Source organism: Schistocerca cancellata, chromosome 1, assembly GCF_023864275.1.
Source record: "Schistocerca cancellata isolate TAMUIC-IGC-003103 chromosome 1, iqSchCanc2.1, whole genome shotgun sequence".
Lineage (NCBI taxonomy): Eukaryota > Metazoa > Arthropoda > Insecta > Orthoptera > Acrididae > Schistocerca > Schistocerca cancellata.
Window position 1 is genome coordinate 771,088,603 of NC_064626.1, and position 23,454 is coordinate 771,112,056.

Sequence of the window (23,454 nt, forward strand, 5' to 3'; positions counted from 1 at the left end):
GAGCATTAACTAACATTAATTGACATGAGCGTCATTCAAATCGTGTGGAGTCCATCAGGAGCACATGTAGCTAAATGTTCCTGTTGTCTTAAGCATGCCTACTTCCGTCTTAGAGTAAGACAATTGCCAGTCCTCTTGAATTGCATCACGCACAGCACTGATATTTTTTGGAATGACAATTGATTTTAGTTAACCTTCACAAAATTCGTGATTGACAGAGGTGTGACAATGATGAAATTTTGCACATCAACTGAGAGCAGTGTTTTCCAAATGTGATTGATTACTAACATTTGAAGAAAGTGATTTGAGATTATTGCTGACTTAAGTCTTTATGAAAATGATGACAAATTAAACGAAATAAACCTTCAAGTGAAATTTTAATTTTATTACAATACTCTTTCTTTAAATGCTCACTATAAACAAACCACATAGCCAGTTTCTGAGCTACCATTGCTTTTTAGCAACCACAAACAACAAATTTTAAAACAATAGCAATGTCATGTCTCAACTGCTCCACTTCATGGTTATTTGTAAAAACTTCAAAGGCACCCTCATACTTATAGCACTCATTTTCCCATCTTTGTGTAAACATATTTGTCTTATGCATACCAACATGTTATTTTAATTTATATTTTACAGCAGACATAGAAATCTGAAGAATGTTTGCATCTTTAGACATGAAAGGTTACTTGAAAGAAAGATTCATGACTATCAGCATGCCAAATTACTTGCAGTCAAATCAGACTGTAATACAAAAGTAAACTTCACTCCACATGTCATACAGGTAGGAATATCAACAATAGTATGGAAATGATATATTGCTGCTCACCGTAAAGATGACACACTGAATTGCAAACAGGCACAACAACAAAATTGTTACACACTTAGCTTACAGCCAGACTCTTCTTCAGAAAACAAAATGCACTCCTTAACAGAAGCAAGCACACCTCATGCACACATGACTGCTATCTCTGGCTGCTCTGGCCAGAATGAAACGTTGTTCATCAAATGTAGGCAATAATCTGGAGTGGGCAGGGATGGAGAGGGATAGCAGAGTACAGATGGGAGGGAGAGGGGGAGGGGGAGAGGGGTCACCGCTGCTTGGCGGAGCATGCGGGGACTAAATGTTAACAGACAAGGCTGCCAGGAACAGATTCAGGAGGCTGTGGGGGAGGCAGGGTGGTGATACAGAAAAGGAGAAGGGCAGAGAAAGGGAAAAATACAAGTGAGTGCAGTGGCAGAGAGCAGTGCATCATGAGGGTGTGGGGATGTGAATTGGGAGGTGGTGTAGAACAGAGAGGGTAGAAACTGTCAGGTGGAGGTTGTAGGAACAGCAGGTCACCTTAGGTCAAGGCCTGGATAATTTTCAGAGCAGAGAATGAGTTGTCAGGGTAACTCCCATCTGTGTATTTCAGAAGAGCTTGTAGTGGAGGTGAGGATCCAGATGGCCCTTGGTTGTGAAGCAGCACTGAAATCAAGCATGTAAACTTCAGTTGCCTGTTGTGCCACAGGACAGACCACTTTGCTCTTCACTACAGTTTGGTGCTGACCATTCATCTTGTTGGGCAGCTGATTGGTAGTCATGCCACTATAAAAAGCTGTGCAATGATTGCAGCAGGTTTGATATATGACATGGCTGCTTTTACAGGTAGCCTGGCCTCTGATGAGATAGTATGAGCCTGTGACAGGACTGAAACAGGGAGTGTTGGTTGGATGGATGGATTGGGCTGGTCTTGCACCTGGGTCTTCCACAGGGACATGATCCCTGTGGCAGGGTGTTGGGTTTGGGAGGGCAAAAGAATGGACTAGGATGTTGTGGAGGTTGAGTGTGGGATGTAGCACTGTTTTAGGAGGGGTTGAATAGATCTTAGATAGGAAGACCCTCATTTCAGGGCACGATAATAGATAATCAGAGCTCTGACAAGGATGTGGTTCAGTTGTTCCAGTCTGTGGTGGTACTGAGTGACAGAAGGGGGCACTCCTTTGTATCTGGTTCTTGGGGCTGGTGGGAGGATTGGGGATGTGTGGGGATATGGCATGTGAAATGTGTTTGTGAACTAGTTCTGGGGGATAATGCCTGTTTGTGAAGGTCTTTGTGAGACCTTCAGCACATTGGGCAAGTAAGTTCTTGTCACCCCAGATACACTGTCCCCAGATGACCAGGCTGTATGGGAAGGGATGGTAGCTGTCAAAATGCAGGTTCTGTAGGTTGTTGGAGGGTTCACTGTGGACAGGTGTTTGGATGGAGCTATCACAGAGCTGGAGGTCAACGTCCAGGAAAGTGGCACACTCGGTTGAGGAGGACCAGTTGAAACAGATGGGAGAGAAGGTGTTAAGGTTGTGAAGGAATGAGGAAAGGGTGTCTTGTCTCTGAATCCAGATCATGAAGATAACATCAATGAATGTTTCCTCTAGAACATCCTTCCATATTATTAGGAAGGGACCTGGGGAAGGATGCTGAGGCCAAGTTTGATGTAAGTAATTCCTGGAAGGTGACCAGGGGATGCTTCATGATGGGAAATACGGTTTGATGGTGATATGAGCTGGCAGAGCCAGGGTTCAATGTTGGGATTAGATTGGCTTTTGTTGGAGAGATTTATGGCAAAAGAAGTGTTTCCATTGCAGGGACTGGGAGAGGAAGAGTAGGTCTTTGACAAGTTCAACATCGTTAAATTTGGGTGTAGAGCTGAAGGTGAGGCCTTTGCATAAGACTGAAATTTCTGCAAGACTGAGGATTTTGGTGGAAAAGTTAACACCGATGTTCTGGGATTGTTTAGGCTCTGGATTTAATGGATTTTTGGTTGGGAGTTTTGGTGGATGTGTTAAGATAAAAAGTAAACTAGGCAGAGTCTGGGTGCTTTAAGGGGTTGATGAGGAGGTAGAATAGGAGTTGGATAGTGATGTCCCAAAGTAGCGGCAGGATGACACCAGATTGGAGACAACAACGCTGCATTCTGGCCAGGGGGGGGGGGGGGGGCAGAAATAGGGGTCATGTGTACGTGAGGTGTGTTTGCTTGTGTGAATGTGGGTGTGTTTTCTTTTCTGAAGAAAGCTCTGACAGAAAATTAAAAGTATAACAGTCTTTTCATTGTTCCTGTCTGCAACTTAATGATGTCATCTTTACACTGAGTAGCAGTCTATCCTTTCCTCAATATTGTTATTATATTGTTTTAACATAATAAACTATTGGTTTATCTTAATTGTTCACAGAATATTTCCAAAAGATAAGGAGATGTTGTGAAAACACGCTTAGTATCCTTCTTATTTTCAGCTCTACTATTACTGTACAATACCATGTGCCCCTTACTTATTATTAGGTACACAATTTTGTGAAATTTCAAGGAAATATTACAGAAAAGTATCTATAAATTTTGAGGGCAAGGTTCTCATAAGCGGCATTTCAAACTTGAAGATGAGAGGGGCCTTTTAAGATTCTTGTGATAAATTTCCTTATTGTTTGAAATTGTATTTCCTTAGGCAGCTGCCCTTTTTACTAGTGATATTTAGCGTCAATGCTTGTTGTTGTTGTTGTTGGCTTCAGCCTAATGAGTGGTTTGATGCCATCAATACTTACATTGGCTTTAATTTAATCATAGGTTAAATGACGTTATTTTCCACTTTACACTGTAAAACAGTTGCAGCCAAAAGCAGAAAATGATGTTTAAAGAACTTATAGAGGCCATGGACCACATTATAAGAAATTAATTTAACTGCTTTGAAGGAAAGCTGCTACTCACCATATAGTGGAGATGCTGATCGTGATAGGCACAACAAAAAGATTCACACAATTATAGCTTTCGGCCGTTAAGGCCTTTGTCAGCAGTAGACACACATACACACACACTCACACAAATGCAACTTGCACACACGTCTGCAGTCGTGTGTGTATGTGTGTCTACTGCTGACAAAGGCCTTAATGGCTGAAAGCTATAATTGCGTGAATCTTTTGTTGTGCCTATCACGACTCAGCATCTCCACTATATGGTGAGTAGCAACTTTCCTTCTCTGGTATTGTAACTGCTATGTTTGTGCTTTATTCCTTTTAGCCAGTTGTTTCAGTTTGTTTATGAATCAGGTGTTGTCCACATTCCACTAGAAGCAGTTTATATACTTAGGAAATGACATAAGAAAAATTTTGGAGTGCAGCTTCCAGGAAATTGTTTACTGAATGACAACAGGAGATTTGTAGTGATGTAGGGATTGGTACAACTCTTGGAAGTTTAGATTAGTATCACAATTAGATCTTCAAATGTAAATAGAGTCAATAACTTAGCACACAGCATTTAGGCTGAAACTAATGTAGCAACAATTAGGTGAACCCCTGATAGAAGCAGTGGGCAAAACATAGGGGAGTTGAAAACACTTAAGATGAAATTGAACTGACAGTTTTGCTATTCAGTCTTTATGTTGTTCCTGTTATTTAGAAATGTAAGACAGTAACTGACTAACTTGTAATCAAACAGAGGATATCTAATTTCTTCAGCTGTAGATGTGTTATGTACCCACAAAGCATTACAAAGTTGGTACAATGCAACATTCATGGCCTCAACTTCTGCTATAGCACCTGCCAAGGATTAGGTAGAAGGAAAACAGTTGGCTAATTCTTCAAACCTAAAGTTCTGCCTTTTCCATTAGAGAGTCATCTGTGTAAACATGGAGCCAATCTTCTGATGGGTGCTAGCTTGTAACTGCATTTGTGCAGATGGCACTAAATACAACAAAACTGACATTTTCATGTGAAGGTCACAGTTAAATTGACATTAACAGTAATTACAGTGTATGGAAGTGGAGAATGAAGTGGTATAAAGTTTTCTTTTCCTGCAACTGGTGTAAGTCATCTATTACGTTACATATTTTTTGAAGAATCCCTTTTTGTATTTTCAGGTTCCATATAAGTCTGGTCAGTGACTGTCCAAAAATAAACTCATTAGCCTGTCATATTGTAAAATTGGTAGCCTTTCTGTGTCAGACATACAGAGCCATCATCCCCCCACCCCACAACAATCTCCAGGGCCAAAATCACTCCAACAATCACATCCATTTCTCAACTGTGGACCTACTCCAATGAATATACAGCAAATGATATTAGCACAAAATCTGTTTGTCTGTGGAGATAGGAATGTTATACCAATAAGAGGAAATAAAGTAGACTCACCTACAACTACAATTGTACTCCACAAGCCACAGAATGGAGTGTGGTGCAGAGTATGTATAATACCAGATTCACTTTCTCCTTCCCATTCAGTTCATGGATGGTACAAAGAAAAACAGGCTGTTGACATCATTGTATATAAGCTCAAATTTCTCTAATTTTGCAATTGTGAGCATTGCATGAGATGTATGCTGGAGAAAGTAATATATTTCTTGACCTGCCATGGAACAGGGACTCTTAGAATGTTCTGAGTAAAGCTCACTTCAAAATATAATGCCTTTCTTGTAGCATCTCCCACCACAGTTTATTTAGCTTTTCTGTAACCCTTTGACACTTCATGAAATTGTAAAAAAGCGGATAGCCTTTCTTTCAATCTTCTCTATCTAGTCTGTTAATCCAATTTCACAATAAAATTGGCCAAATGAGTATTTTGTAAGTGATCTCTACCATGTGTGAAATACACTTCCTTGGAACTCTTTTAAAAATAATAAGAATCATAATTTGAATCTTACATCTTCTTTCTCCAAAGCTAGAGGAGTGGACAAAAACACGGAAACACCACAAACACAATACATTTACCCTGCCTAATGCACGCACAAAAATCGTTGGCATTCAAAACAGCTTCTATTCATCTCAGTATGGATAAATACAGGTCTTGTATGGTTTTCAAGGGCATCTTACACCACTCTTCCTGCAAAAAAGCAGCAAGTTCAGGTGACGTTGGTGGAGGTGGATAGAGATCACTTATCCTTCTCTCATAAGTAGACCACAAAGGTTCAATAATATTGAGACCTGGTGACCATGTTTGCCAGAGGAGATGTGATAATTAACCCTCATGCTTAAAAAACTAGCCCTGGACAATGGGAGCTGCGTGAACACGAGCTCTGATGTCTAGGAACACAATATCACCACTGAGGAACACATTCTTTACCATGGGATGGACTTGATCAGCCAAAATGGTCACATAATCCTTGGCAGTAACGCTAACTTGCAGAGCAATCATGGGGCCTATGAATACCATGATATGGCTGCCCAAATCATCACTGAATCCCTTCCATGTTTCACTCTTGGCAGCAAGCAGACTGCATCGCTGGCTTGGGATGGCGTACACCAGATGTTAACTCAGCCAGAAGTTGGGAACAGTGAGAAACAAGACTCATCTGACAAAAGGAATGTCTTCCGTTGCTCCTCAGTCCAGGTTTCTGTGGATTTAGCACCACATTTTACTGTTATGGGCATTTGCATCACTGACGAGTGGTTCTGGAATTCCAGCTCACCCTGCAGTTCCCTGCTTCTGGAGCTCCCTTCATGTTGTTTTGATGTTGACAGGGTTTGCAAGTGGAACATTCAGCTTTGCAGTGACTTTTTCAGACGTCATCCTATTATTTTTGTCACAATCCTCTGACCTTAGAATCCCAATCACTTTTACAAATTTTCTTTTTGAGATAATAAATTACAGAAATTTTAGGAAACAGAGAGTTATTCAAGTTGGACAAGAAGTTAATAAGATCATAGCAGGATGTGGAATGGTACCAAGGAGCAATGAAAAAAATCAGGTGTTAGTTTTACTACACATGAAGACAGAAAAAAGGAAATTAAAGTTTAGGTTTTATTCCAAATAAAATGACATGTAGCATGGTGGAAAGATCGAGTAGCCCTTTATCGCACCAAACACAAATACTGAATTTTTTTCCCTCATATTATCTCTATACACTATGGACATACATTTTCAAAATTATTTTACATGCTGTTTTATTCTGATTTTAGTATTGATAGTACAGTTTACAGTTACTTTATTACTATGATATAAAGTTACTGCTGAAATATTTTTAAACTGAAATGTTCAAAAACCCTGTGTACTCAAAATTTCAACCCAATTAATATGTGTCTGTTACTATATTAGTGTATCTCATTTTAAAACCCTAATTTTTCTTGATAAAAAGAGAACTTTGTCTTCCTTCAAAGTATTGTGGTTTACAAAATACTACTACTTTAAAATATTGATCGTGAAAAAAAATGATATTCCCCAGTTTTTATTTTATATGCCTTACCATTTGGTACCAATAAATTATTTGTTTCTAAAAATATAAATGGGTTTGGGGAACATATTAGTCAATAAAATATTTCAGGTAAGCTTTTTTCTTTTCTTAAAATAAAATTAAAAAATCTCTTGGCAATCTTTAGTACAAAATTCAGGTGAAATTGTCACACCTAGAACTTCATCAAAAAAATCAGAGCCCACCATAAAAGCTGTTTACAACTTACCTACTCAATATTTAAACAAAATAACTCAATTCATCCATTTACCTACATCTACATGGATACTCTGCAAACCACACTTGAGTGGCAGGCGGTTCAATGAACCATCTTCACAACAACTCTCTGCTATTCCAATCTCAAACAGCGCATGGAAAAACGAACACCTATATCCTTCCGTGCGAGCTCTGATTTCCCTTATTTTATTATGATGACCCTTTCTTGCTGTGTAGGTTGGAGTCAACAAATTATTTTCGTATTCGGAGGAGAAAGTTGGTGATTGAAATTTTGTAAGAAGATTCCACCGCAACGAAAAATGCCTTTGTTTTTATGACGTCCACCCCAAATCCCATATCACATCAGTGCCACTCTCACCCCCATTACTCTTAACGTGCTGCTCTACTTTGAGCTCTCTCGATGTAGTCCATTAATCCTATCTGGTAAGGATCCCACACTGAACAGCAGTAATCCAAAAGAGGACGGACAAGTCTATTTGGTAGATCTGTTACTTCTTCTAAGTGTTCTGCCAATAAAACGCTGTCTTTAGTTCACCTTCCCCATAACATTTTCAATGTGTTCTTCCCAATTTAAGTTATCAGTAATTATAGTTCCTAGGTATTTAGTTGAATTTACAGCCTTTAGATTTGACTAATTTATTGTGTAACTGAAGTTTAATGGATTCCTTTTAGCACTCATGTGAATGACTTTTCATTATTTAGCGTCAATTGCCAATTTTTGCACCATTCAATTATCTTTTATAAATCATTTTGCAATTCGTTTTGATTTTCTGATGATTTTACCAGACAATAAATGGCAGCATTATCTGCAAACAAACTAAGACGGCTGCTCAGATTGTCTCCTAAGTCATTTATATAGGCAAGGAACAGCAGAGGGCTTATAACACTACCTTGGGGAAAACCAGATATCACTTCTGTTTTACTCAATGACTTTCCATCAGTTACTATGAACTGTGACCTCTCTGACAGGAAATCAAGAATCCAGTCATATAACTGAGATGATATTCCATAAGCATGCAAATTAACAACAAGCCACCTGTGAGGTAATATTTCAACTATTGTCTGAGAATTAACAGTATTCACATACAGACTGAATTTATTAACTGCAAGCGTGGGCTAAAACCATTGATGACCTAGATAAAAAAAAAGGGGAATAAGCTTAGTTTTATCATGAAGAAGCAGCACATTTATCATTTTAAATAGGGAGACGTGTAAATCATGGTGACGACTGAGTTGATAACAGGAGTATGATGTTTTGTTTTATATAAGACAGCAGACCATAAAAATAGTTTATGGGGTTACAGGACTTGGTATATCCAAATTGTTTAATGTAAATGTAGTAGTGCTGGATTTGTACTATTATGCTACATGCGAGGAGGAATCCCATGTTAGCCCTTTCGTTAAGTGGTGCTGCTTTATGGTGGTAGCAGACATAAGTATGATGCAAGCCACCGCACAATACTGAGCAAGTCAAACCAGGAAGACACAGCCAAGAGATTCTGCAAACCACTGATAACCTAGATAAATGGAAAAGAGAGTTTTACCATGAAGAAGCACAACATTTATCATTTTAAATAGTGTTAAATGTTGAAAGTATGACTGTTAAATTTCTCCTGGCGTAATTCATGGAAAAAAAATATCACAAGCACAGTATTCTGGCAAGCGATTACATTGCCATCATCACGTGTGCTGATGAGCTGACTGTCTAGGAGCTAGCAAGGCACTTTTATCTCCTCTCCCCCTCCCTCTGACCTGCTGCTCCACATGTAGTCCACACTCTACAGTGGGCACATGGCCAGCATCTCCTCCCCTCCCCTTCTCCTGCCAGTTTGTTGCCCCATCCACAGTTTGCACACAGGAATGCATGCTGGCAGCATCTCCACCGTTTCTCTGCCTGCCTCTGGAGTCAGTTCATTATGGGATATCTCCTTCCTCTTTTTAATCAAACTAAGAGTGGGTTCACAGGCGTGTGGGTTCGCAGGCTTTACTAAGGATGTAGCCACTATCATGACTGACCTGCAGCTCCCTTACTTGAATCTCAGTAGATTCTCTAATGACACAGTTCTAGAACTTAAATATCTGTGTGAGCACCTTAGTATGATCCATTCCATACAATTCTGACAGACAGTGTTATGTCATACAGCACTGATAGGAGATCTGACAGACCCCAGACTTCTTAGTCCAAGGTCATCCCTGACACTACCAAACAGTGGTCCAAGTTTTAGCTGACGGTCACACGACATTCTCACTTGGAGTTCCTGGGACATTCATCCTATCTTTCCGAATAATACACCAAAAAGGAATAACACAATGGACGCATCCTCCTGAGGTCCCCCTTCTGTTGCCATCAGTTGTACAGTTGGTGTTAGACATAGGGCTCTCTAAATTTGTCACTCTACATAGCTGTTCTTCTGGAATACCATCCTCAGATATTCAAATTCTTTGTTGAGATTCTCATTGTAAGAGAGGGCTTGAGCCTTATGTACCAACGTTTTGAGTACCCCTTTCCTTTGCACTGGATAGTGGCAACTGTGTGTACATCTCCTTATGATACAAGCTGTGGCTCAACATGCCATCACCTCTTCTTTTCAATGGCACATCTAGAAAAGGGAGCACTCTATCCACTTCAACTTCCATCATACAATTGATGCCTTGGTGTATGAAACTGAGACATATGAGGAAATTAAGGTGTTGTCAAAAAAGGTATCATTGGGAAAGACAGACTGGTCTCCACTGGCCATTCCAAGGACTTCCTTCTCAAAATATTCTATACACACACTGTTTTAAGTTGATATTCGAGATGTTCCTAAAAAGGTTGGTTATCTGTATGTCAAATTTCTCACCAATTCCAAGGATTGTTGTACAAATACTCTGGCGAAAAGAGAAACAACATCGATGCTCTTGAAGATGTTGGAACCCTTAAGCTTAAAGTTGTTAAAGTGTCCTACAGAATCCGTGGTGTAGCAAATGCAATGTGGACATTTCCTGACCTAAGAGCTCAGCATATACTTCAGGTTTTAGCAAGTGACTATGTTGGAGCACCAATGTTGCTAACAATGGGGTTTAAAGGCTTTGTGAACCTTTGGGAGTCCATGAGGTCTCAGAGGAACCAATACTCTTTGTCTTAGATTCTTAACAACTTTGTTTAGTGAGCCAGACTCTTTGAAAAATGTCACTGTCATCCTCTCCACTCTTGTGGTGGGTCAGTATCAACTTTCCTATATGCACTGCTTTCCAGCAGGCCCTGTATCTTCTCAATGTAATCCTGATGAGATAGAACAACACACATTGCCTTAGTTGGCTGGTTGCACCACATCTGGATCTTGTCTTAGTTCCTTCAGGGCTGACAACTTCCTGCCAGAGATATTCAGTTTCGAAATGTACTTTTTCAGCTGCTTCAGGTGGACATCATACAGCTGCCTATTTCAGTGTCCTCATGACATCTGTGATAGATGCAGATTTAGGAGTTGGTGCAAAATTGAGTCCTCTCTTAAGAGCTGAAACCATTTCCTTATCCAGTTGCTTGGCCAAGAGATTGATGATAGTGTTGCAGCAAGCATCAGAGGATTGTCTCACTGATATAAGGTCAGATTTTGATGTTTGTTGTCCAATGGCCTTCCTCTGTGAACAGTCTGCTGTGGTGTCCAGTTGATGCCGTCAGTTCCCTCCCATGTCCAGGAAATGAAGTGGTTCGCCAGCAGCAAATTTAATTCGAATATTTCTTTGTTAGTCAAGCAACTCCAGGCAACAGCGATTAAATCACACTCCCTCCCATACCATGGCTAGGCTGGCTTGTTTCTTGATTCTTGTGGCTACCACTGAGTCGATATGATGCATTACCTTGGTGAAGTTCAGCACCAAGTTCTTCACAGCATCTCATAAGGAATGCAAAGGCATTCACAAACAGAACCTCTGATGGCACAGCTTGTCACATCTTTTCATGCTATGATACATCTCCTCCTTCTAGCAGTATGCAATTCTTCAACCACTCCTGGCATGATGAAATAGTTGAAGGGTGAATGCCCAGATATCAATGTCCAAAAGGCACAACGTTTTGGCAAGCAACAATGTTGCCATCAACAGGTGTGCTGATGAACTGGCTGCATAGGAGCTCCTCTCCAGGCAGTTTAATTTTCACAGTATGTGGTCTGAATACAAATAGTGCTTGTCAGTGTTTTATGCAATGCCCAGTCAAAATGGGAAATGTTGCTTCGTTCCTCATACAAACAAATTTTAAGAGAGGAATTTGATGAGATATGGTTACATGGTTTGTCACTGGTTTTGTACTCTTAATCAACAAGCTTTGCTGTCACTTTTAATCAATATCATTAAAACAAATTTCACAACTGACTAATTTGGGAGTGCACTATCAAATGTATAAACATTTCTCATTGATGCCGGGGATTGCATAAAACATTGACAAGGAGTATTAGTTTGAGTTGATTCATCTATACACCGCAAAAATTAATTGTCAGTGCCTGCCCAAAGACTAAAAACAAATCGGTAGAAGAGTGGTGGCAAGAGAAAAATCAAGGTGAGAAGAGGCCAGTGTAGGTATATCAAACACAGAGGAAAAAAGTTATAATTAATTAATAAAATATACCAGCTTACAAAACCAACAATGATTGGCTATAACCAAAACTTGAATGAAAGATATATGTAAGGCAACTGAAAAAAATTGGTGCTATATATAATAAGCTTAAATGTAGTTTTGAGGACGTAAAATATGCAGATCAGATGTTTCTGATACGTCCAGAACACAGGATGGTTTGGTGTCAGGAGTCCATGAAAGCAGATGGTGTAAGATATTTGAAAATCTGAATAAAATGAGAATAAAACACAAAGAAAGGCAATCTATAAAATAAAAATGGTGGAGGTAAATCCGATAGAAAATAAATAATGATAAGCTCATGAAAACTAGACAGCAAAGGAGGACTGTAACTTATGACAACTGTGCCAGAGAATCAATCAAGGAAAATTTAAAATTTCAGAACAGGATTAAAGGTGAAAGGAAAATATGAGCCCATGCTGAAGTATGTAGACAGCACAAACCTTCCATTAAAATGTACAATAAACATAGAAAAACTGGCTATTTAGTACACAATTGAAATTAATGATAAACAAAACATTGACAAAAGTGATTACAAGAAGTAGATAGGAGAATAACAATATGGTTATTCTTAAAATAGTTGCAGACATGATAAGAGTCAAAGTATTTTGCTGCTTAGGAAAGAATGAAGAAGACAACAGAAGCAGATTGGCACAGGCAAAGTAAGTTCTCTTTAAAAGTTGACTTCTGTTACGTAATATTGACAAAAAGCTGAGGAAGAAGTATCTGAAACTTTATATCTACTGCATGCATAGGATCAAAATAAAGTTAAGAGAAAACGTCACTAGCAATAATTTAAATTAATGAGGCAGATACACTATGAATAGAAGAGGTACCAGTAAGAAGGAAGAAATTTATGGGAATCCTTGAGAAGCAACATTTTAGACAGATGATTAAGGTTTACAGGAGAAAATACAAATGACTGAGTTGCCACTTCATAAAACAATATTATATAAATTGAGTTAGGGCAGGTGGTGAATTAAGAAAAAAATTTGATAACTAGTGAAAAGATGGGGAGGATTTATCACAAATACAAATCTTAGTGTTGACAGAGGAGAGGCAGTGCACAAAAGAAGTTCTGAAAAACTCAATGGCAGTCTGTTTTGGAAAACGAGCAAGGAAGATTAGGATTTAATGTCCCAGTGACACTGAGTGCATTATAGGTGTATCATACACTCTGATTGAGGAAGGATGGGGGAAGAAAATTACATGTCTTTTTCAAATGAACCACACTGGCATTTCCCTTAAGTGATTTAGGGAAATACCAAAGGTTTAAATCTGAAATGGTGGAACACAAAACAGAACTTGTGTAGAGAAATTTCATATGACTGTCCATGGGAAGATAATTTGGCAAAGTATGAAAGGACCAGGAAGCTTCACAACAGCACACACTCTGCTGCAGAGTGAAATACTCATTCTGGAAATGATTCCCTAGGCCACAGCCAAGCCATTTTTCTCCAATATTCTCTCTTCCAGTCGTCTTCTCTCAATGGCTTTTTCTGTCAATAACCCCTCTATCTGAGTTTGAAATCAAGTCTCAACAATACTTGGCTGTGATATAAAACAACTGATGTAAGTAGGGCATATCAATGTTTATCAGTGCCCTTTAGTTATTTTTTGTAAGTTTTGTTTAGCTATAATTGCATTTATTGCTTTCCTGAAGGTTTAAACTCAAATAATAACATCATAACAGTAGACCTGTACATGTTATAGGTTTGCCAAACTAATAAACTATTACAATTACACCCCATTCAAATTCCCCAACTGCCTCCATTTTACAAAAAACGACAAGGGTGAGACATTATGCCTGCATTTATACAGAGTTCACAGGAGGAATGGTCAATATTCAACATTCAGCAATATGACAGGAAGGTTCATTTGAAGCAAAAAACTATTCTGAAAGGTTTCTGAGAACGAACACATTCATATCACTTTTGTATGTTTTCCCTGAATAACTCGAAAACTGCGACTCCTAGCAATAACATGTTGCAGCACAAAAGTAAAGTACATTGAATTTCCTACAAAAAAGTCACATTCATATTTTTCACTGTATCAAATTGTTCAGCTCAATTTCCTCTACACTACAATGGTGCCTTACTTCAGCGCAGTAGTTGTGTTATTCTCTCTCTCTCTCTTTCTCTCTCTCTCTCTCTCTCTCTCTCTCTCTCTCTCTCTCTCTCTCTCTCTCTCTCCCTCACACACACACACACACACACACACACACACACACACTACTATAATTAATCTTCAGTTTCAAGAAACCCAGACAATTGGGGGAAAAGAAAAAAAAGACTGCCACATTTGTAGGAGGCAGCCAGTTTAAGCTTTCAACTAAGAATGCCACATTAAAAAATTTATCTTACTACAACTGTGATCTGAGCATGAAGAGGACTTCAGAAAATGACCAGGACCAACAGGTTTTTCCAGGTATCTGTCATGAAATCTATTTTGAGAAAAAATCTGACACAGCACAGATACCCAAAAAAGAATTCAGTATAATATTTAAGATATACGCATATTAGACAAACAAGTGCATTCATGTGTATGACACGAAACAGGAAAGAGAAGTGTACACAATGAGACTGTTTCCACATTTCTGAAGGTCACATTTCTGCAGGTTCTCTTTCACATTAGGCTTTTTAAAAATATGTTTGATGTGCTTGTGTGTGTGTGTGTGTGTGTGTGTGTGTGTGTGTGTGTGTGTGTGTGTGTGTGTTGGGGGCAGGGGGTGAGGGGGTGAGGAAATGTAGTGTAGGGGAGGGGAGGGGGAGCACTGAGGAAACATACAACATTTAAAACTTCAACTCACTTCATAAAACAGAGTACTCTTTGTCATAATCAGAGGAAACGGAGTGAGAGGGTAAATAATGAACATGAAAGACTAATATGTAAGAAGTAGAAAGAAGCATAATATTGATTGTTTTCGGAACAACATGGTTGTGATACACAAATGGACTTCGTGATATTTCCTGATTAAGTGAAGACAATGCACCAAACAGATAGGGATAATAATGAAAAAATCAAATTTTTAAGATGCCGCACCTAAAATGATGACAATACAGAGGAAAGAAAGTATTCAGGAATTTTTATTGCCAATCAATTAACTGTGAATCATACAATATACTTCTGTTAAGCAGAGAATTGTATATTATTGCTCATTCTTTTGTATCTGGAACAAAAAATTTGCATAACAAATGGAATTCTGTCCAAGTCACAGAAGAAAAATTTATTTTTATTTAATAAAGCAGTTTTTTACAATAGTCTGAACACAAGGAGGCAACACAGCTAATTCAAGGAAGAACTGCTGCCTACAAAAATGCAATGAAATGAATGTGAATCATTTCTTTTGTACAGAAAAACAAGTTTTAACATGCGGTAATCAATCTAAATATGACAGGGAGAATAAACAGAAAAGATCAACTGTCGAAAATAAGATGACTGAAAAAGCAATATTGCTTAAAAATGCTTTTAAATATAATTTACCCTAACATGAAGACTGTATGTAATACATAGTATTGTGTCCCTACTGAGCTATTCAGAGGTCATTGGTCTCTTGAATAGAAAGGAACCATTTTTAAAGACAGGCAATAAAGAAAAATCTTGGGAGACTAAATATTTATGAAACAGGAAATACTGTATCTGAAGATTAATGGTATTTCAATTTTTTACATTACGATGGAATAAGATTAGGTCAAATGCATGTTAGTACACCAAACAGGATGACTAAAACAAATCATGGCCTTCAGAGGGCTTGGAATACCAATAATTAAGCAGAGCACTAAGTGATGAGATCTTATACAGAACAGACAAACAATTTTTAAAAATGCCTTGTATGGGTTTTAGCAGCCAGTGTGGCAGGTTAACTAACTGAACAAAATTTATCAGTGGTTCTGTGCTAAAATCTGAAGTAAAATCTGAAGTAAAATTGTGTATGTAGTTTTTTTGCATTAGTTTATTGTGGTTATTTATGGGAAACCTCATTTAGTGAATTTTTAATAACATATTTACAATGTAGTTGTTTCTTAGATCCAAAAAAAAGGTGGATGACAAGCAAATAGTACTGAAGAATACACACAATCCCGTGCATTGCGAAGTGAAAACGGCAGTGGCACAAACAAACATTCATGCTTTGCATGCAGAAGCAGTGATATAAAAAGACCATGAAGCTGATTTCAGTAAACATGTTTAAAAATTCCAACTGCAAATTAATAAAGAAGCCGACTATGAAACTTTACGCTAAAATTATGTCATATTTTTCTGTTGCATTGTTCAAATAAAAGTATTATGCAAAACATGTTCCAAAATTATGTGCACGAACTACATGTGGACACAAAATTGAACAATTTTGGACATGTCTCCTCACAAACGCTACTTGCAATATTTGAATGCTACTGACTTTTTTCCTTCTTCAAAACTTCACAGAAAAGCAGCTTTTGTTAAGGTGCAAAAAACTAAATTTAAACAAAATATACATACGCACTTTAAAAATAAAAAGTAACTGGTAATGTAAACTGTAAGAATTAAATTACAATGTACATGACATTATTGGTCATACTTTCAATGAGCCACACTCAGAAAAGTAGATTTAAAAAAGTAAATATAAAAATAAATTGTTGACACTCCACACAACTGTACTATAAAAATATTTGAATGCTACTGACTTTTTTCCTTCTTCAAAACTTCACAGAAAAGCAACTTTTGTTAAGGTGCAAAAAACTAAATTTAAACAAAGTAACTTAAAGTTACTTAAAGTAAATGAACTCTACCACACAATTTGAAACAAAATCGTTATGCATCCCACAAAATAAATGCAAGACTAAGACGGAAATAAGACAAAGAAAAGGAGCTACAACAAAATTTAATTAATTCTTGGCAATGCTGTAATCAAAAGCTTACTAAATGCATTTACAGCATGACTGTAATAGAATTTCAAATCTTGATTCAATAGAAGATTTTTAAGTCCTTGCAGTTCTTTAATTTAGTGGGATGTATGATACAAAGTACCACAAGTTCCACATTTTGCACCATGTGAAGCCTTTCTTTTATTGTTATTTAATTTTAAATTTCCATGCATTAATTTGGTTCAGAGCTCTTGGACAAAAAAACTATCTTGTCATGAGATCTCTCTTCTGGTCCTGAATGATTGAATGATTTATTTCCTTTTTCTGCTCGTGCTTGATACAGCTTTATTCTGTTCAGTATATAGCATTTTATACGATTCCTTACATCTTTATGGCACACCCTTCTTGTATCTTTGCTTCTTTACATGTCTTTCCATTTCTTCCACTAATCTGAATACTGCCAGTGATAAAGATTTCATACAAAATACTTCTTAAACCACAATAAACACAAAGGTTACCATTTAGTTTATAAACATCGGATGCAATTACTATGAGACGTGCATAAGCCCACTACTTATCAAATGACAGTCTACAATACAGTACTATGAAGTCACTATAATTAGGAGAGAATTTATTGTGGGCGGTAATAATTTAATTCATATGTTTAGAATTTAATTTTAATTGTTAATGATTAATCTTAATTTGACACTGTCCCATGCCTAGCACTGTATCCTTATTTGATGAAATCAAACAGTTCATATCTACTCTTATTCACAAATAAACACACTGTCAGAAAACAAAAAATGCAAAACCCTCAAGGACTGTGTTCAGGGGCTCTTGGTGTAAACATGCATACTGAGGGGTTACTGTGTTAGTGATCCATTTGTCATGGACATCGGCAATCAGTTGGCACTCGCGAGGCCTGTCTGTGCCCCCCCCCCCCCCCCACCCACCCACCCTTTCTTGACTCTCGAAGCAGTAACCATGCAGGGTTTAGAGCTGAATAATGTTTTCAACATTAATTGTAGAGAGTACAACCATGGCACACCAATGAGTATGTACTCGTGCTGAACAGTTTCAGCTGTTTGTACAGCATTACACTGTGGGCCTGCAGGAAACTGGATGAACTTATTGACAGACTGCTGCGCATATTGGGCACAATGTACACCGGTGTGTCGCCAAATTCAGCGGTGGCCTGGGAAACATTCCCACACCTGTAGATTTGGTTCTGGATCTCCGCACAGTGCAGATACACATCAAGATTGATGCGTTGTGCAAGCAGGGATGGCTGACCGAAGATCACCCAGAGACAAAATACAGGCACATGTTGCACAAGCTGCATTATTAGCATGATTGGAAACTGTCCACTTGCATTGGGATTAAGATCACATGTGCCTCTGACCAGGTCAGCATTGACACCGTGACAAAACCCAGCATGGAAACTCTGGTGTCATACAAGAGTTGATTGGAGAGTGGAATGGCACTCTGTCATATTCAGTGATGAGAGTAGGTTCTGCGCGAAAGCGAGTGATGGACATACACGCACATGGCGTTCCTGGTGCACTGCCTGTTCCAGAGTGCATTCGTCCACGACACACAAGTCCCAACCTAGGCTTCAAGGTGCGGGGCGCCATCAGTTACAACACGCAGTCACATTTTGTGTTTCTGGAGGTAACGCAACCAGTGCCCGCAACATTGCACAGGCTGTTATCTCCATGCTACTGCCATTTCTTTGACAGGAAGGTAATGTGCTATTTTAGCAGGACAATGAATGTCCACATACAGCTGCTGTGACACAAAGTGCTCTATGTGTTATACAACAGCTGGCCAGCCAGTGAGCTCACCAGGCCTCTCATCAAGTGAACACATATGGAACATGATGAAGAAGGAACTTACTTGTTCCTCAGAATCTGCAAGAACCACTGCCCAACTGCAACAAAAGATGCAAGATGCTTGGGACAATCTTTTACAGGATGCCATTTGGCAGCTTTACGATTGTTTGAATTTGAGATTGCCGGAGAGGGAGATACACAGTGTGTTGATGTGACTGGGCAACCTTTGCTGTGACATTTGTGTCATTTGGTCTTAATTTATTACCATATACTGTTAGAGTGATGATCTGCCTATCACCTTACATGTCAATAAAATGACCCTCTCCTTGAAGGTTTTGAATTTTCTTGACCCTTTCCTTGAGGATGTTAATTTTCTTTTTCTGGCAGTTTACATTCCACAGAGTGCAATGTGGATATTTTACATGTACCATGAGAATGATTTCCTACATGATGATTTTTGGTAGTAACTATAACTGAAGGTTATTTTCGATAACACTTTTTCATTTTCTTCACTTCAAATTTTGAATTAAACTTTTATATTTTTACTGATGAAGATATTAGAGCATAAATAAACATTATTTGGCACAATCACTTTTGTACCTTAAAAATGAGACTGTTGGTGGGGCTACAAGTGATGACAATTATAGTCATTTATTAGATACTAATTAATGAAAATTACACCAAGTTATTTGAAGAGAACATCTGTGTTAATGAAGAGGTATTACAGTAAATGATTGTGCTAGTCATTAAAAATGCTAGGCTATTTCTGTTTGTATCCCAATATGAATATTATACACAACAGCACTTTATGTCACTCTTAAGAGTAACTTTTATTAAACAGATGAATATGTTTCTATACGTACACTGATCATTTACTACAGTACCTTGCTAAATACTGCACACAACTTTAAATTTGCTTAGAATGCATTCTGTTTTGTAGCATTATAATTTCACTGTTGAAGTAAGTATCACCTTAGGGATTTAAAAACAAATTTCGAACACAACTTCAGAATAAAAGGTCATCATGCAAATGCTGTACAACTACGATATAAACAAGTGGTAAAAACTGTACACAGCAAGAAAATGTGACAGAGATTTGCAGGATGTAAACAATAAAATGTTGCAAGCTATTACTGATCTATAGTATTGCTCATTACACAATGAAATTATGAAATGGAATGTTATCGTTTGATGAGGTAACACTTACGGCACGAATACTCACGGGACATGGTCTCTTTCCGTCGGACCTGCACCCCTATTATTGCCTCCATTGGCACCTCAGTGCGGGGAATGCTAACAGCATGTGGGGGCAGATATATGGGTTCCAGGTTTCCGAATGTACATTCAGGAGGAATGCTCTTACGGCACACAGCATGAGACTGCATCAGAAGTAAGTTACATTATTACACAGGTAATGTATACCAAATGAAGGAATTACACAGAAAAAATAGAACATTATTCCATAGAAAGACTGTTTATCAACTGCTATGAATACATTGGTTTTTATTGTTATTCGCAGCATCCAAACAAAGACAAGATATTTAAATGACAGGCAATTAGAATACATCACCTGATTAGCTTTACAAACTGTGTGAATGAACAAATTATATGTGTGCAAAAATGTTTGTTGTGCCTCTTGCAGTGACTAGTGTACAAAGAATGCTATGCTACTTTATTCAAGTTGGTATTTCTTCCATTTCCACTTCCTTGCCACAAGAGCTGTTCAGTAAAGGTGCTTCTGCACAAAATATGTTCAAAATTTCCCTTGAAATGTAGGACTCAAAATTATATGTTGCACCCAATAATCGTCCAAACCACCACAGTAGGTATTTGAATATCATGTTGCTAACAACTTAGGCTGCCAGTCATCTATAATGCCATTTCTGTAAGACAAATGGAAGTGGGACTCCTACAAATCCTACAGTCTGTCATTCAGCGTACCACAATTCTGTTCACATGGCCATTACAGTCTGAGCTGCTTGTGGTTTTCAGACAATGGAAAAAGATGCAATGGCATACGTGCCATCAGTGTAGACAGCTTTGAACCATTAGCATACACTTCCTGGGATATGCTAACATTGAGGGGGAAGTATTATGATCAAGGAGAGAAGTTGGCACTCAATCCACATTGTGTATCCTGTTACCCACACAGTCCTATGAACAATGCTTAATTACTGGTAGGTTTAATACAAACTTCACTGTTTTCTTTTTTAATCTTCTTGTCCCATTCAGCTTCTCTCGTATGTTGGTAGTGCACCTTTTGATATTCATGAGCCATGCCCACATTTGCTTTTAATAATTCCACTTTTTATGACAGATTTATAGACATTCTGCTGATATGACATTCTACAAATCCTCAAACTCTGCATTCATTTGAGCCATTCTTTCTGGGTACTGTAGTTTTCATGACTGTTTGTCTATTATTAACTATGTAATCATGGAGGAACGCATATTTGAAAAAAAAAATTAAAAGGCTATTCTTTAGTACAATCCATAAACTAATTAAAAAAGAAACAACTGAAATTAAATCATCATGGAAGAATTATTAGAGATACAAAGACTTGTGCCTACAAAAAATTAGCTTAAATCAAGGAACAGAAGTTGGTCAAGGTAATGATGGGAACATACAGACAACAAAAGTATAATTAAAGGAAAGAGTGCAGGGCACTTATAGTTCACGTTAATGCTAAGATCATCAGCTCTGAATAAAAACAGCATGTAGAGAGAAGCATATTTTAATTTTCTAGTTAAATCAGCATTATTTTCACAGACAAATGCTCCACCTCTGTTATGAAACACTGTTATTGTGTGACTGAGTGTCTCCCATAGCTTTCAAACATCTCTTCTTATAAACCCACCGTGATCTCATCCCATAAGTTCAATATGATTTCCAACTGTTCCTAAAAACATAAGGAATGTCCAAAAACCTATCACAGTAACCTCTCATCACAATGGCAATCCTCCACACATTCACCTTTCATCTGCTCCCAAAGTTCCACAAACGCAACTCCGCTTGACTGCTATCGTGGCAGGTTATTATATTCCCACAGAAAGCTTCTCTCATCAGCATCGCTATCAAATTGTCCCTATTCAGGCCATCTTGAGGATTACTCCTTACCACATAGCACTTCAAATTCTGCTCCTTCCTCTAGAACCTCAGTTCCCAAATCTACTCCACCTGATCCTTCTCAACAAGCTACCCTTCTGGATGTTTATCTCCACCTACCAGTTAACTCTATAAAATCTTCCGGTACTTAAAACCTTTCAATCTCTATTCTGACACTTTGCCACTTGTGCCATTTCACAGCAGTGTTGGCACCTGTGGATGCATCTACATTCGGAAGCAGCAGTTATACAAATATGTCATCAACCTTGCCACAGCCATAGACAAACAATATCCAGTACAGAAAGTGTTATAACTTCAAGTTGAACAAATATATTTCAAGGAAGACACAATACATGAAAGTCACAGATCAAGTAAACAGAGTAAGACGTGTGTACACTTTAACAGTCAAGTCTAGCGGCCACTGGCTGGCTGGCCGCTTAGGTGGCGCTGCTGCTGCATGGCTGGCAGACAGCGCCGCATGTAGAGGACGCGTGTAACTGCGCGGTGGCACTTTGAAAGATCGGCGAGTCACAACAGAAAGAAATTTTCCACATCTTCTATACCCGGGAAAGGAGCAAACCTACTGTGAAACAGCCACCAATCAATACTTCCCTTATCTCTCAGTATCAGTCAAGCCTTGAAAACTCAACCAAATCCTTTTCTGAAGCGTTATTACCTTCTACCGTTCCTAGTATGACCAATTTTCTTGGTACAACCTGTTCATCAAATCGTCTATTCTCATGGCCTGAGACGACAGTTATTCTAGCTAAAATTCTACCATCTCCTATAGCAGCACTCTATATCACACCCAACTTATGCAGTATCCTAACCCATGTCTCTGCCACCCTTACTTCCAAACCTGCACCCATTCGATCATTCCTTCAATGGGTGACACAAGTGCACAACCTATTCCATGCAGTTGTCAACCGCTTTCAATTTTGAAATGTTGTCCAGCAACATACATTTCCAATCCCTTTAAAGGAAGAGCCATATGTGAAACCAACCATGTTATTTACTAGCTGTGCTGCAATTACAGTGTAGAGTGCTATGTCAGGGTAACATTTAATCATCTTTTACCCACTTGAATAGTTACGACAAATGCAGCTATCCAGTTGCTAAACTTGCTGCATACAACAATACAAGTGATTTCAACAGCTGCTTCAGTACGTGTTCCATGCATCCTACCCCCTCATCCCCTTCTCCACCTCTCCCCCCCCTCCCTCAATTCAGCACCAGTCACCAGCTATGTTGACAACACACGTGGGAACTGTCCCACTCACATAGCTTCTATTCTTGCAGTCTCTCTGGCCCAAACCTACAATTGTACTCTTGCTTGCTATCCCAGCTTCACTTCCATGATGACACTCTTTCCTTTCCTGCACTTGTCCAATTCATTTCTTCCCTGTATTCCACTTTCCCACTCATCTCATCTTTCTCTCTCTCTCTTGCATGCACCATCACTCTCAGTTTTGTGACTGTTACATCAATCAGCCCTCATTTTGCTACTGCTGCTGAGAGCGATCTAGCTCCTGCCTCCCATCACCTCCTTAACCACTTATTTCTACGGACAAGGTTGAAGTAGAAAGGATGTAAAATGTAGACTGGCTAATGGCAAGGAAAACATTTCTGAAGATAAATACG

At 38.5% G+C, this 23,454-nt stretch overlaps 1 protein-coding gene across 8 annotated transcripts in view; it reads right to left on the reverse strand.

Annotated features, from left to right (window-relative positions):
• LOC126186955 (diacylglycerol kinase theta) overlaps positions 1–23,454 on the reverse strand; it is a 703,899-nt gene that overhangs the window by 297,094 nt on the left and 383,351 nt on the right. For 6 of the 8 annotated variants that reach the window (XM_049928253.1, XM_049928259.1, XM_049928257.1 and 3 more), the window contains exon 5: positions 19,915–20,086. In XM_049928253.1, the coding sequence (XP_049784210.1) occupies positions 19,915–20,086 (172 nt within the window). The remainder of the gene's footprint in view (positions 1–19,914; positions 20,087–23,454) is intronic. The other 2 variants (XM_049928254.1, XM_049928260.1) reach the window with 1 other exon arrangement.